The 16,145-nt window shown below is 38.9% G+C and overlaps 1 protein-coding gene across 8 annotated transcripts in view; it reads right to left on the minus strand.

Annotated features, from left to right (window-relative positions):
• Positions 1–16,145, minus strand: part of ABCC9 (ATP binding cassette subfamily C member 9) — a 75,550-nt gene that overhangs the window by 46,179 nt on the left and 13,226 nt on the right. For all 8 annotated transcript variants that reach the window (XM_057405190.1, XM_057405188.1, XM_057405187.1 and 5 more), the window contains 8 exons: positions 15,647–15,889; positions 11,393–11,587; positions 8,414–8,578; positions 6,716–6,871; positions 3,909–4,043; positions 2,051–2,213; positions 1,382–1,422; positions 750–892 (listed from right to left, as the gene is read on the minus strand). In XM_057405190.1, coding sequence (XP_057261173.1) covers positions 750–892; positions 1,382–1,422; positions 2,051–2,213; positions 3,909–4,043; positions 6,716–6,871; positions 8,414–8,578; positions 11,393–11,587; positions 15,647–15,889 — 1,241 coding nt within the window. The remainder of the gene's footprint in view (positions 1–749; positions 893–1,381; positions 1,423–2,050; positions 2,214–3,908; positions 4,044–6,715; positions 6,872–8,413; positions 8,579–11,392; positions 11,588–15,646; positions 15,890–16,145) is intronic.

Genomic DNA, 16,145 nt, shown 5'->3' on the forward strand with positions numbered 1-16,145 from the left:
TCTGACACCTTAATGCCAGTCAGGTATCAGTTTTTGCCTCGTGGGGCATCCTGGCAGTGTGTGTGTCGACATAACTGCCCCATGACCATCAGCCGTTCCATACAGACCTCTGAAGCAACAGCCAAAAGTCTGAAATTTGACTTACTACCAACCAGCTCCCTTGACATTAACTGCTCTATAGCCCAGCACACAGGAAGTTGTTTTGTTGGGCTGTTTGCAGAAATGAATGCCTGGAACATACTTGTTTCTGATGAAGCAACATTTTTCATGAGTTCCGTTTTGTTTTTTTTTTTATATCTTTTCCACTTTGTGCCAAATTTTTCGCTGTCCTGTCATGCAGATCTCTAACCCTCACAGATGAAACTCCCAAATATCTGCTTTGCCATGTTTCCTCTCCTGCATCTCTCTCCTGTCATTCAGGGGAAAGGAATTTCCCCTGTAAGAGAAGTCCTGTGTATTTCAGTTTCTTTTGACTAATTCATCCTCCATTGTCCAATGTTCCTCCACCCACTCTGATTCCTAAAAAAGTTCATGCTAGTGCTAGAATATGAGAATATGGTAAATATGAGCTCAAGACAATACCAAACTCTCCCTTAAAGCCCAATTCACCCTTTGTGGAGGTAGGTAAGAGTTAAGCCAGTTGCTCTTCCTTGAAGCAGCAAGGTCAGTCTTGCAGGTAGAAACACCTTCCCTGTTGTATTACTAAACATAAGTGCCCAAGAGTTGGAGAAACTAGAAAGGCCCCTTACCTTATGATAGCCTTCACAGCAAAGCGAACCACCGTGGAGAGCAGGAACAGTGGTGTGACCAGGATGTGAAACAACGAGAGTGATGCAAAGGCCTGGGCGGGCTGCAGCGGCTTCTCATTGGTATATGCATAAGTCACAAAGGTCTGTCACATCAGGAAAAGAGCACGTCAGGATAAGGACTCTAGATGGACAAGGACTGCAAGCAAAACATTTTACTCAACTAAGGCCAATAATTATTGGGAATCCCAGTAAACTGAAGATAAAGGTGTCTTCTATTAAAGTGAAAGAGATTTTAAAAACTTGACAGTGATTTCAAGAGATTTACACATTTAAGAATTAAAAAAAATTCTTTGTAAAGGTTTGTAACTGACTTCAGGGTTTAGAGGGAACACACAACCCATAAAAATCATTAAGAATCTAATAAATCTTACAGTTTTTTTCACAGATGCATAACTATGGTCATACTTCATCCAATTCTGATACATGCTGTCAGCATATTCTGAGTAATGCCCTCAGAATTTGGTCTATGAAGACTCCTTGCTGACCAGCATACCATAGTTCCTCTAGTTCATTAGGCTGAGGTTTAAACATGGCCCTTTTTGTAAGAAAAAGTGAAAAAAAACATATCTTACTGCAAGAACAGCTGCTATTGGTATGGCCGCATTCATAAATACTGTGAAAGAGAAATAAAAAAAGGAACAGATTATATGGAATACGAGAAAACAGTTGTACAATTAGTTGCATGGTGCTAGAAAAATCTAATTATTTCCAATTCAAATAACTAAAACTCCCAAAGGAAAACTGCTCTGCAGGAAGAAGTTTCCTTCCATGACAGAAATCTTAAACACACAAACAAATAAACAAAGGAATTATCTCATTTGCATACTTTAGTGAAGTGGGATAAAAAATTTTTTGTGTTCACAATTATTATGCAACACAACCAGAAGACTACCCTCTCAGCTTTCCTACATTTCAGAAAGTACAATTTATTTCAGACACTGATTTATCTTTGCTATAGTCGGAGCTGCTAATATTATCTGGAGTCTCCTTACTATAAAGCAACTCATAGCTGTAATGTCATAATGGTGGTGACAGAAAACTTGCTACAGAACAATCAGAAGACATGCTCTGTATTTTCAAGTTTCTTTGTCATATATTAGTCATGACTTTTTATTTTAATCACGTTACACACACACAAAATAGTGTCATAGGCACAGCTGTATCTCGCTTTAGTTGAAGTCAGAAGGAATGTTGACATGAAGAACTGGATCCATTTCTGATCACTAAAACCAGTTACTTACTGGACAGAGATGTGTGAAGTGCAAAGGTTTTGAGACTGGTGAGTTCCTTCATTCTCGTTTCTTCCACACTAGTACAAAATATGTGCTCCCAGGCATACAGCTTTAATAACTTAATGCCTTTCAATATCTCATTGGTTTTCTTTAATCTCTCAGTAGAATAGTCCTTAATTTCAAAAGAAAACAAGGATAAGACATTGGTTTGTAGTTTTAATAAAATGCTTTTTTTTCCCTTCTGTTGTAAAATTCATTAAAGAGCTATAATTTCATTTGTTTGTGATTTTGTATAGCCTTTCAGTTGCCATACTGAGTAAAACAATATAAAATTCCATGTTCTTTGGAGATACTAAAATGCTTACAATCATGAGGGGAAATTAAGTGACCCTATTCTGAAAAAATAATAAATAATCTGAATCCTTCAAATAGAGGATAAAACTCAGGGAGGTGGATTATTAAGTCAATGATGTCTGCAACAATAGACAGACGACTACATGTGTGTAATTGCTGATACAAGATACATTCTGGGATTCATAAAACAGGTAAAGAAAATAAGTGAGATGTTTATTGGAGAGGGACTTTTTACAAGGGCATGTAGTGACAGGACAAGTGGGAATGGCTTTAAACTGACAGAGGGGAGATTTAGATTAGGCATTAGGAAAAAACTCTTAATGTGAGGGTGGTGAGGCACTGGCACAGGTTGCCTAGAGAAGCTGTGGCTGCCTCATCCCTGGCTGCGTTCAAGGCAGCCAAGCTGGACAGGACTTTGAGGAACAGGACTTTGAGGAACCTGGTCTAGTGGAAGGTTTTGGTAAAATCATAATCCAAAAGATGTTATGAGTCAGAGGAACTCAGAGCAAAAAGAAAGATTCAGAATATTTGTCAAATTATGCAAAGATAGATCCTTTGTTGGTATACATTGGCATAACTCAACAGGACCTAAGTGTGCCGAAGTTTAGATCCATGCCTAGAATCATGGAATCATAGAATCATTTAGGTTGGAAAAGACTTTTAAGTTCATGCAGTCCAATTTCTAACCTAGCACTGCCAAGTGCACCACTAAACCATGTCACTGACACATCTACATGTCTTTTAACTATGGCAGCCTGTTCCAATGCTTGACAACCCTTTTGATGAAGAAATTTTTTCTAATATCCAATCTAAACCTCCCCTGGCACAGCTTGAGGCCACATATGTATAATTTGCTTACTGAATATTAAGATAAAAAGGACCTTTAAATGTTTGACAAACATCAAAGGTTGATTAAAACAGTTCAAGGGTTGTGAGAATAAAGTTAAAAATTAGACAAAGTACCAGAAAACATTTCTAATGGGTGAACAAAATTAGACAAGAACATAAACTTACAGCACTCAAGAATGTACAATAGATATTAATCCAGCAGTATCAGCTGATTTTTAGAGAATACCAAAGCCTGGGGTGAGAGCATAAAGTCTCTAGCCATTTTAGGGGGCAGTTGTACACATTCCCTAGTAAAGTCCTCCTATAATTTGTCAGTCATATGTACTGTTTCCCAACATCATATGAAATACCACATCTGAATGTAGGAATAACACCCTTCCATGGAATTGAACTGAGACGAAACTGTGCTAGCTGGGTGAAAAATACTCTCCGTAAAGAAGGCAGGTCAATGCTTTTTTTTTCACGTTCTTGTCTGACAAATGCTTGGAAGGAAGAGATACTCACCCACAGAAAAACAGAGAGGGAGAGACGACGGAATTAAGAGATGGCTTGCCCAAACCTCCACAGTAAATGTTCCCTAACAACAAGAATGGAATCCAGTACTCCTGTTTCCCTGTTCCCTGTCATTTCTGGATGACAAATGTCACTGAAATAATTTACTTACAAGGGTGCTCTTCTGAGCCTCAGCCAACTTTGTAGCTATGAAGTACTGTATTGGAGCTAACAGTACAATGACAGCAGCACCCACCAAGGCACTCACTCCGAGTAAATTATAGAGCAGGATCACACCCATTATTATCTGTGAAGAAAAAAGCAACATGGAAAAAAAATACGGATTTCAGTATGCCAAAATTATAGCAAGAAAAAATATTTGTTATTCTAATAAACAGTTAGATAGTTCCAAGGAATCAGCTGAGCCCATATTTCAGAAGGTCATATTTGGAAAGTGTGGGAAATTAATCCAGAAGCCTTTATTTTTGACATTAACTGCATAGTTTGTGTTACTGCCTAGTAGTTCTAATTCCAGATAAGGTTTCCACAGAGCTAAAAGAGACTAAAATGATGGTGCTTTCCCCAAGGCATTTTACAGAATCACTGGCCTCAAGTCTTATTTACATGAGAGCTCCTTACATCACTCTGGAAGTATTCAAAGGTCTTAGGACTGCCCTGAATCACAGCTGCATTCTGTTGTATTGGTCCTCTTGCAACTGGAGACAGAGGCACATCTAAGACAGGTACTAAAGCACAAAGCAGATGTGCAGGCAGTGACACAAACCTGAACTTGGTCATCAATGCCATGTAGCTCTGTAGGAAAATATCAAGATGCTAGCTTAGCTCTGCAAAGAGCCTAGGAACACTTCCCACAAAGGTTTACCTGGGAATGGCTCTGATGAAACTACTGTGATTCTGGTTTCCAAGTTAATGCAAGCTATACTAAGCAAGTATTTAATTAAAAGCTCCACTTTGTGGTACAGAGATGTCCTCAGTTATAACAGGGCATAGAGATCTAGTTCCCTATTTCTTGTTTTATCCTTATTATCTTTTAAGTCAGTTCTGTCTTTAAATCTGCCTTCTTATTATACAATATCAGAAATAAGGATCAGCAGAGTTCAACATTTCGAAATCATTATTAGCTTTTCAGGTTTCTGTAATGTAAATTAGCATACCTAGATGCCATTTTCTTGGGAGAATAATACAAGGTTACAAGTACTTATGTAAACTGAAGCCTTTACTGCGGGACTGATCCTGCAATTAATTTTTCCCCTTGGTACATAATTTATTTTCAAAGAAAGATATATATGTGTATACATACGTACATAATACAATATATATATATATATAGATGCCATATATTTTCTTAGATTCACCCCAATTGTCAGCAGGCTACGGCTATATTTGACCACATTGGATGGATATAAGTTCAGTATTTGCTACAAGCTGTTCTGCTGCTAAACGGTGGAATATTCCTTGAAGCTCAGCTCCTTTGCATAAGGCAAAACAGGACAGTCCTATCACCCTTTCCAGAGTGGTATAGCTATAATCCAGCTCATATTTACCAAAGGTTAGTTTCTACCCTTCTTTTTCCAAAAAACAGCCAATTGAGTTTATCAGGCAGAAAGATATATTACCACAAAATCAGTGTCAGTGTCAGCTACATGGTATTTTGAGAAGGAAGAAGTAAGTATTCACCTTTCAATTGCTATGATTAAGAACTAAAGAGCAGAAAGAACCCTGTATAGCCACAGATGCTCATTCACTGAGTGCACTCAAAAGGTGCAAATTCATGGGCGAATCATTAGAAGCTTCCTCAAGCCAGTGTTTTATAGTAGTGGTGAGGAAGGCCATTACTTTTCTACAGTAGCTGGGGCAGAAATTTCATTGAAGAGACAAATGAGTGGTGAATGTAGACTACATGCAATTTTTCACTAGCCACAGCAAACAAACCACCCGTTCACTGAATAACATTCAAAGTATTAACAGCAACAGTTCCAGATAAACCTGGATGCAAAACACTGACTTAAAATGAACCCTCTGTATTATTTTTAATTTCCTCTACCATGTAATCTTTTTAGTCTTTTTCTCCAGAAATTGTTTTATGACTCTCTAAACCCTACCTGATCCATTAGTAATAGTAATATTAGTAATATTGCTATTATAAGAAATTACTGATATAGTTTCAGGAATTTCAGCAAAACAAATCTACTACAAGAGTGGGTTCTATCCCTTTTTAAACTTGTATAATGTCAGCAGGATCACCCATAACTAAAGACCATGCCAATCCCACCCCAAAATGAAAATTCTGAAGGTGCTACAGGAGCCCAAACTTCATGGAAAAAAATCAGCATGGCTTAGGTGACTACATCATTTAGAACTTCTGAAGGTTCCTTTCAGGCTAATAATCTTTACCTTTCCTTCCCACAGATCTGCCTACAGATCTTTCCCAGCCTGGTTAAGAACCAGACCTTTACAGTAAGTAAGCTTGTTTAGATGAGAGCTCTTCTGAGCATTTTGTGCAGTGCATTGTCAGTGCTGCTGTCAGTCACTGAGCAGGATTCAATTACTTTTCACTCCTACCACAAAACTCAGTTACAAGTGGGCACTGCAAATGCAATATTTAGCGCTGGGCAGGTGCCTGTGCTGCTGCCATGTGGCAGAAGTAATAGCAATGACTTTTGGCAGAAGTGGAAGAAATATGAGCCAAGAAAGGATGACAGGTCATTATTCTTAAAGTCACAGACCACACCCGTGACATGGAAATCCTGCTCACAAAGATCCTTTCTCTTCACTGGCCTTCAAAGAGACACTCCCAGCCCTTGGAGGAGATGTTGGGCCACATTTCTGCTTGTTAGTTTTCCTCACAAATGAGTGCGAAGTCCAGGTTCCCCTCTAGTTTTTGTAGTAGTCTCACAGACATATACTCTTTTCAACAAGGCTGGAGGATCTCTGAAATCAGGCCCTTTGATGCTCTACCTGAACAGGCATTGCCCACAGATTGGGGCACAGGAACAAGAACCACATTAATTGATTTGTTTCTATGGCAACCAAGTTATTGATTTGTCCCAGCGTCATCTCTCCCATGGACAAGTTGGATGTAGAAAGCCTCAGGATCTTATTATATATCATTGCCTGCAGGGAAGGAATAAAATGGAAGATATGAAAATGATGTAATTATAAAACAACAGTAGCAGCAGGATGTTTTGAACTGCGGTATCAGTCTTTACCTAACAAAGCCCTTCTCCCAGTCTCTCACCTGAGACAGAGAGAGATATGGAGATAGAGCGAGAGAAAGCACAAGAGAGAGAACTGACTTTTAAAAACTCCAATTCCTCTTAAAAGGTTTGTTGCTTAACGCAGACCTAAAACAGAAAAAAATGACAACAAAACATCAAAATTTAGGAGGCAGGGCAAAGATCTTTTTTAACAAACATTTGGTGAGCCTGCTTTTCTGTGACATGGTCTGTCAAAGAGATCTTTGTTTCCAATATGACAGTTAAACTCATGTTATGAAATTCTGATCAGGGTAGGTATGTATTCCTTTGGGTTTCTCTCCTTTACCTATTTCCATAAAATAGGAACCTAACAGGGTTGAAAATTAAACAGGACTTCTACCTACCAGAATTTTCAAGATAAATATTGTGAGCCCAGTTTGCAGCTATGACCAAAATATCAAACACTGAAGCTTCAAGAAAGTTTTTAAAAATCTTTTTTTTGGCTCTGTTTTGTCCAAGAGCAAGGTAGATCCCATTGAATTAATCAGAAATGCCTACAGACTATGATGAATTACATCAGCTGCATATGGTTATAAGAGTCCCCATTTTGTTAAGAGGGAACCACAAAAGCACAAGGAAAGTTTGCACTATCTACTCTGGGAGAAGGCAGAAAATGTTTGAAACAGCTACATCAATCAAAGTGAGCACAAAGCTCAAAAGAAGCTTCCACACTGAAATGATATTCCTATGGTTAGTTACATCTGGCAAAGCATCAGTTCCAGCTTCTGTTTTGCACACAGTGCTACTGCTGGCTGTGGAGTTTGGTCTGTGGAGATACCTGCTACAACCCACACACATGCTGAGCTGGAGCTGCTGAGTCCAGTTCATAAACGTGACTTTCACAGGGGGTTAATAGGTGCTGGTTTTGGAGACAGTTTTGCAGATGAATTGCTCCTGTCCCATGTCTCAGGGCTCAGCGCAAAAGGGCATAAATACTCAGCATCATCACTCACGATACATGGACCATGTTCCCACAAAACATAGCTCAGCCAAGGTACTCTGCAGATGACTCTATCCACAGTCAGCAGAAGTAACCTCATGAGCAAATGAACAAAGCAGATGCCAGAGCCAAAACAACTATCTTTATATACCTAATGTCATCTGCTATGTTCTTACATGCACAGAGTGAGTACTACTTCAACATGTAAGTATGATGGGCTTAATTTTTAGCAAAACCAATTGCTGGCATCACTTTGGCTATGCCAGTGATACTACTTTTCTATATAAAAATACATAGTTTTTGTATAAAGATACATACAGTTTTCTGTATAAAAATACAGCGCATATCTTCTCTTAAACAACTGTTAACAAAGTCTTCAGATAAAGACAAGATGAAAATACAAAGCTGAAGCTATTATTAGTGAATTTCTTCGCAGATCATGGGAACATATTTGCTCACCAGTAAAGCACCTCGTAGGTTGATGCCGGTTTCTGTAGTCACATAATAGGATGCCTGCAGGAATGTCCTCTGCAAGATAAGGGCCAGGAAGAGAAGAACTGCTAAAACATAAACATTCCTGAGGAATTCCTCAGAGGAAAGATATGAATTTGATGGATCCTTCACCTGAAAAGATAGGAAAAAATTCCCAGGCTGAAAGTCAAAAATCACAGCACTGCACCAGCTACTAAGAAGGAGAAAAATGACTGCTATAGCTGAACCTGGGACAGTGGCATAGGAGGGACGGTATATCCTTGAGACAATGGAAATTCAGTTATTGCAATAGAATACAAAATATTGATGATATTAAGGGAAAGTTACAGAAGTCAGATTTCTCACTGTCCTATGTATCAAAATAATTTGAATACAAATTACATACTCTATGCATGCTAAAAGTCTTGGAACTTTACTTTTAGCAGTTCTAAAATGAATTTTTTATAGCAGGAAAGTGATAATGAGATCACCATGTCTGCCTTATCTTTAGTTTCACCATCAAATTCTGATGATTTGTAGGATAGAAATGCTACTAAGTAGAAAATAAACCTCATTCCACCTGCACCACAAAGAAGCTGCAAGACAATATTATTATTACATGTGATTAATTACTTACATTGCATTTGCATATTGTGGAAACAATTCCTTCCAGAATTATAGTCTGGAATTCTGAATAAAATAAGAATATATATGCCAGTACTCCCCATAAAATAAGGTTTAAATGCCTCAACAGGGGCAAAAAAACCTCACCAAACAAACAACTCTATTTGTTTTAATTTTCTGACATTTATGTTCACCATTCTGCTCTGTTTCATGCAGAAAAGGAACTAAACTACTGCAAGGAAGGCTGTTCCTTTGGTATTTCCAATCCAGCTGGAAGCAGGATATACACAAATTCTTTAAAAAAGAGAAAAGGAAAGGATAAAGCCTGTTCTACTGAAAACTGAAATACCCAGCCTGATTCTGAGATGAAAGGTTTGGGAAGCAAGCCATTACCCACCCTCTTGAAGATTCCTTCATCTCTCTGGATTACTGTCAGCCATCATGAGCCTGCAGGCAGGAGAGGGGTGCTCCAAGCCATCCAGGCTCACCTCACTGCAGTGGCCCCAGCCTCTCCTCACGACACACTCTTCCCTCTGCCACAGGCAGCTGACACCCAAAAGGTGTGTATAAGCACCCAATAGTCTTTTCAAAAGGTCCAATGTCTGTAAAACACCTAAATCCCACCGAAATAATACAACTAAACAGCTCAATGAGCCCAACTCCTTAAAAATGAGGTTGCTTAAGTGCATGATTGGTCAGATAAAACATATTTGAAAACTCTTTTTGTAATGTTCTGCTGCATCTGACTTCCCCATGTGTACACAGTGGGGATATCAATAATAAAATGACATTTGTAGATACCTCAATGTATAGAGAGTTCTCACGTAAAAGGGGGAATAAACATAAAATTAAATTAATTCATATTAATTGAAACTAGACATAAAGGAGAAATGCATAATAGCAAGAGCAACCAAGAGAAAGGGTGTCCAAATCCATAAATTAAAAGCAAATGTATTGTGAAATGTATCCAAGAGAAACAGCGATTGTCACCAAGCCATGCTCTTGGAGTAGTTTCAAGTTTGCCATTGATTTTAATCTTCCCTTTAGATAGTGTTAAAACTTACACCCCCCCCCCCCCCCCAACTAAAACCTCTTCTCTAAAGAGTACAAAAGATAAAGGAAGCTGTCAAGGTGCAGATTCCTAAATCCGAGACTGAGAAATTATCGCTTTTCATGCTAAAAATAACTTGTTTCCTGTACATGCAAAACCTCACTATTTTTGAAGCCAAAATAGGCACTTTGCCTTTTAACTCTGTGGCTCAAATCCAATACATAGAGGTTCAAAGATGATAAAGAGCTTTATTTGATAAACTGCACAATTAAACTCTCTTTCAGTGCAATGGCTGAGCATATCTAAAGCCAAATTCAGACCATCAGTCAAGAAAATGAATGTCAGGAGTCAGCAGCCAGAGGAAGATATTTGGATAGTGATGACAATGAAATGCTTTATCTGGAGGGGAAAATGTTATTCCATTACATACCTATCTGCTCATTCAAATACAAAGCACTTACTGCATAAAGCATACAGGATGTTTCTGTGTCAGAAGACAGATGTAGGAAAATTTCTTCATCATGTCTTCTCTGCTGTCAGCTAGTAAAATAATTTTACCTGTGTCTTTTCACTAGCTACTACTAGGATAGAACTAGGATAGTTCTGTGTCGGATGCTTGCTCAGTGCTCTGAGATCTCTCAAAAATCAGTCTCAGTGAAACTTGAAATGAACTGTGAGCTATCATATTTTGTGCATTTCTAGTATCAAGAATGCCACTAAAGTGGATGCTTTTCAACTTCTCATGCGCCAATGCATTTCAGCAGTATAACCAGTCATAAAGAGGGAGTGACTACTGTCAACTTCCCAGTGGCAAACAGATTCCAGAGAGCTCAAACTTGCCAATGAACTACAAATGGACAGATGGACAGAAATTAAGCAAAATTCACAGGCTCCTACTTGCTGGATGCATCGCTGAGGCACCACCAGCAGATGTCCTGCCTGAAACAAAGAGGCACATTTGAAGAGAAGCAGAAAAGCTGTTCCTTCTCCCTAGAACTGCTGGTATGACTCCACTAAGAGGCAGTCAGGTGGGCAATGGGTGGAAGCCTCCACCACCTGTACCTGTGCTGCATTCACACCAAAGACTTCCACTATTCAGGTTCATAACTTGACTGTCTCTCACAAAAAAACCCTACTAAATTTGCTTGAAAAAAAACAATGGAACAATACAATGACAATATCACAGACAATATCATAGACATATAAAAGCATGCAGCCAGGCAAATTAAATACCATGTATGAATCTAGAACTACTATTAAACAAAGTCTTTCAATCCATGTTGTCAGGTTACCTTTTCTGTTGTATTTGTATTATTGGTTGTATTCTGGAAGCCCTGGACAATGCCAGAAATGCATAATGGCCCAGCAAAACCCAACAAGTCAGCCAAGTAACGGAACGTGCTGCTGAGAAGAATTGGTCGTCCAAAAGCACTATACATGGCTAACCATATGGAGGGACTCCGATTGGGCTGGTCTGCTACCTTTTTCTAGAAAACAGAGAAACAGGTATCACTGCATCAAGAACAGACCTCCCTGACAACTTCCATTTTATTCCTGCCTGGATGCCCAAATGGTTCCTGAAGGGTGTTCTGGGTAGGTGAGGTAGCAAATATGTTATAGGTATCAACAGATTTCTGAGATAACTGTTTTCTCACCGCTAAATCCTACCACTTTTCTGAACCTGTGAACACAGGAATGCAAACACAGGTTAATCAAACTGGCATTTAGCCCTTGCTCCTTGTCACATGTGCACTCAGGAAAAGGTCTGACCTTTCCATCCTTTGCTCATAGGGGTAATCTTGGCTTTCACAGTAGCTGCGAAACCGCTTAATCCAGTAAAGGCTTCCAATGAGAGAAAGGGATTAAAGAAAAAAACATTCACAGACACCACAAGAATATAGTTTAATTTAATTTACCTGGACTTTTTTTCTATCTCTTGCATGCCTTCCAGGAAGACAAAATTCAGCTGATCTCTAATTACTGTGCTCAAAAAGATGAAGCAGGCTACATTGGGAGATAAGACTAAATCAAGGCTAGAAAGCCTTCAGTTCTGTGAATTGATGCAGTATCACAACTCCTGCCCTAAAACACCAACCAGCAGTTACCCTTTATCTAGTCAGAGGAATTCTGATATTTATGAGATTCTCTTAATCTGTAGAAGAAAGAGTTTTACTGAACAGATCCATGGTCTGCAGAGCACTTCCCTGTGCTCCAGGCAGCAGCTTTTGACACTTCAAAAAAGCATCTGTCATTTTTCAAGTAGCACACATGCTTGCAAGTTGTAACTCAAGCCAAGCCCTCTTGACTGTTCACCAAGACATTTTAAGTATAGCCCGGTAATAACAACTCCCTACCCCCACAAATTAACCAAAGAAAAGCCAGTATGAGGTACCCTGCTGGGCTGCCTCATGTCTCATTTTCTCTTTTTTCCTTTTATGCCTCTTTAGCAGTGAGATAGAATATGTGCATGGTGCCAGAAATGTACAAGTGTAGAGGAGGGCCAGATCGCTGTTTACTGGCTTCTGGAGACTAGGCCAGCCTGGTCATACCCAGTGCCAGGAAGCTTGAGAAATAAGCAACATATAGACAAATTAGAGCTAACATTTCAGAAACTGCTAAGAATAAAACTGCAGCTTCTGATGAGGGAAACAGCACATGCGAGTTTCCCAGATAAAAGGCTCTGAATTTGTTGCCTAATGCGTTTTGAGCTAGACTGCACTTACAGGGGCTACTGTCATCCTTCTGAAATAAAAGATATGCACTTTAACAGTGTGATAGGAGCTAAAGTACCTCATCAGAAAAACACATTTAAGTAAGCATACTTACCAAAAGAGGTTGTTTTACTTGTGGTTTTATAGTATCTTCAAATTTGAAAGGACATATGCTATGTTGTTATACACATTCCAAGCACAAACTACATATAAAACCAGTAACGATCTATATTTTACAGTAAGAGTAGGAAGGATTTTGCAGTAGTGACTACCAGACTAATAGTTGATCACTAGTTATTTAGCATCGTATTGTATTGTTTTATATTACTTAATATTATAATAAATTACTGATAACTGGCTTTAAACTTCTATAAATTATACAAGAAAGTGACAGTACTTGATACTTTGAAAAAAATTACTGGTAACTGAAGATTTTTGAGTAGTGAATGTATTCACAATGCTAAGACATGCTTGATGAAACTTTGAAAATGTAAAAAACCTAGAACAGAATAGTGAATTTAGTTTTGACACTGAGAAGTGTTAGCTTGGGTACTGTGTCAGTGGGCAAACCTTCAAATGGCAGGAGCCAGAAGAATTCTGTCTAAACAGCTGGGTATGGATTTCAGGAGTTATCTACTGACATCATGGTTATGCAAGTGACAATAATGCTATTTTAGCAGAATATAGCAGTGATAAAAAGTTAATCTCAGTCCCTCTAGTTTACACTCATATATGACTGGGACTAAAGTTTGGAAAACAGTGATTTTGAAAAAACAGTCATCAAAATTCAACCTGACTCATTTAACTCATGCTACTAGTTGGTACAGAACCTCAACTGGTTTCAATTTTTGTAGCATGCAGAAGGGGTAGCAAGGCAATGCCATGTGAGTCATCTCAAAGGCATTTTACAATACAGAATATTCATGGTCATGTTGAGCATCTTTCATCAAGGCATGATAAGAAGGGTTTGGAAAAGAACAGAAGCTTGCTTTCTGCAGGGCCATGGAGCACAGCTGAGATCAACTCTCACCAGGCACAGGCAGGGATAACCCCATTTAATCCAGAGGATTCTGGGGGGCTCCCCTCACCAGCTGCAGAAGATTAGTGTAAAATACACTCCAGCAGCAGAGACAAGTGACATACCAACTCATCCAGATTGCGGACCACGCTTCAACCTGGAGAATTTTCCTAATTCTGTGGTTGTGTTCTGGCCAACATATTTCTCTGTTGGGAATGAACTGCAGTGACTTTCACTGCCTGCCTCTTTGGATTGGCTTTAGCCCTTTGGTTTACTTTATCTGTGAGTATCAGTTTACTTTAGAGTTACAGCCTGTTTTTGAAGATTGGCACAAATGTGCTATAGACTGTGGTAATCTCAAGACTTTAAACAACAACGGAAACCAAAATATCTGATGTAAGACAGCTTTATAAATGTAGGCGCATGTAACAGCATGGGTACCTATGCAAGTCATAATACATGCATGACACACACCAAGGGAAACTACACACTGAAAGTGTGTTCATGCACCTGAGCAATAGCACTCTTAACTTGCATTTTGGCATCTGAACCACATATTTGTGCAGGCACACACAGTGTCTGCAAATGTAAATGAGCTACAAACAAATGCTTGCACCCAGTCGTCATGGCTGTCATTAAGAATGGCACAGAGAGTCAGATTTTTGGGGTATGCAGGTGCCTAAGACTCTTTGGCTTCTTAAAGTAGAATTTAGGCATCAAATGCTTCTTTAAGGAGCTGGCCTAGGGGATGCACTTCTTGCTATAAATAGCTCAGTTCCAGTTACTCAGTAGTTTTCTGCTTACAGCAGAAGGGTCTTGGTCTCCAAGCATTGAATACAAAAGGAAAGAGAAGCAACCTAAATCTATTAAAATAGAAATAATTGTACTGATTATGGTTTCATTTCAGAGGGCACAGAAAGGAGCCTGCAGCTCCATCAGTTGATGTGAGCAGAGAGCTGCTCCTCCTGGCTTTTCTTCGCATTGCAGTTCTAAATCATATCCTGTGTGGAAGCCTGTTTCTCTGGTGTGTGCAGGAACAGGATTGGTACGCTTTTGTCCTCTGGGCTACATTTTCCAAAGTGGCCTCTGAATGACGGTATTCTCTCTGTTTATGCTTGAGAATGGATATGCATGTAAAAATCAGGGATGCAGGCTGTCAAATCCTTCCTCCTTTCTGCAAAACAAAATCTTCCTGTCTTTGTCAGGAATCACCAGCTTGAAGCACAAATGAAACACCAGAATTTTGCCTAAATGTATTCAGAAGTTTTTCTGGAAACTCCTGCCCTAGACAGTGAATTTGCCCACCATGAATTTTGCACTGTGTCTGGCTGCGATAGAGTTAATTTTCTTCATAGCAGCCTGTCTGGTGCTGTGTTTTGTATTGGTGACATAAAATGCTGTTAAGACACAAGTGTTTTGGCTATTCTTGATGTGTGGTTTTGGCTATTTCTCTTTCTGGAGGAAAAAGTGAAGATGAGTGTTTCCAGCTGAAACTATGGACAGAATGTCATCTAATTTAAGATGCTGCCATAAGAGGCTAAGATTTAAACAATGCTTTCACTTTTAAAATGAAAGCTAGCAAGTCTGTTATGGTTTTAGTTTTCAGTTGCTCTCAACCTGGCAACTCTCCCCTGCTGTAAATTCACTTAAAACTAAACAGTATCCATTGGATTGGAACTTCCTAACCTAAGTTTCACTTCGGAACAAACAGTCCCAAGTTAAAGATTCCTAAAACTAGGATTTCATAAAAGCAGAATAAATTCAAAGTGACGCTATAGTTTCTAAGGCCAAAGAGTGAAATGAACATCTTTGGTTACCTTTTGTTCCTCATACGCTTCTTTAAGACAGACATAATTTGTCAGTGCTCTCATTGCAATTGGAAGCTTTCCGATTGCCTTCAGGTCCACAGGTTTCTTGTGAGCAGATATAATAAGAGTATTCATCCACCAATAAGTCGCTTTTGAGAGCAAGTTGACAAATGGCTGCAGAAACCTCACCCCCAAGTCCTGTAGATCCTCTGGTGGCTTTACTTTCTGAGGGTTCATGAAAAAAACATACCTCTGGAGAAGAAATAGAGAGCCTGTGATCAGGAATGATCTTATTGATGGTAATTTTTAGTAAAAATTATGTATAATACAACTATGGTGTCAAAACAGTATTTAAAGGTAATCTACCTTGAATTTAAACATAAATTTGCATGTAAATAAGAGCATTTCCATTTTGACAGCATAACTGGCAAGAAATTGAGCAATATGAAATGTGTACACAGCTCTATAGCCTATCAGTACACCAAAACCAACATAAAAGAATTGAGAT

This window comes from Pezoporus wallicus, unplaced genomic scaffold (genome assembly GCF_028554395.1).
Source record: "Pezoporus wallicus isolate ANWC-B61680 ecotype Strahan unplaced genomic scaffold, APGP_CSIRO_Pwel_v1 contig_6789, whole genome shotgun sequence".
In the NCBI taxonomy this organism is placed as follows: Eukaryota; Metazoa; Chordata; class Aves; order Psittaciformes; family Psittacidae; genus Pezoporus; species Pezoporus wallicus.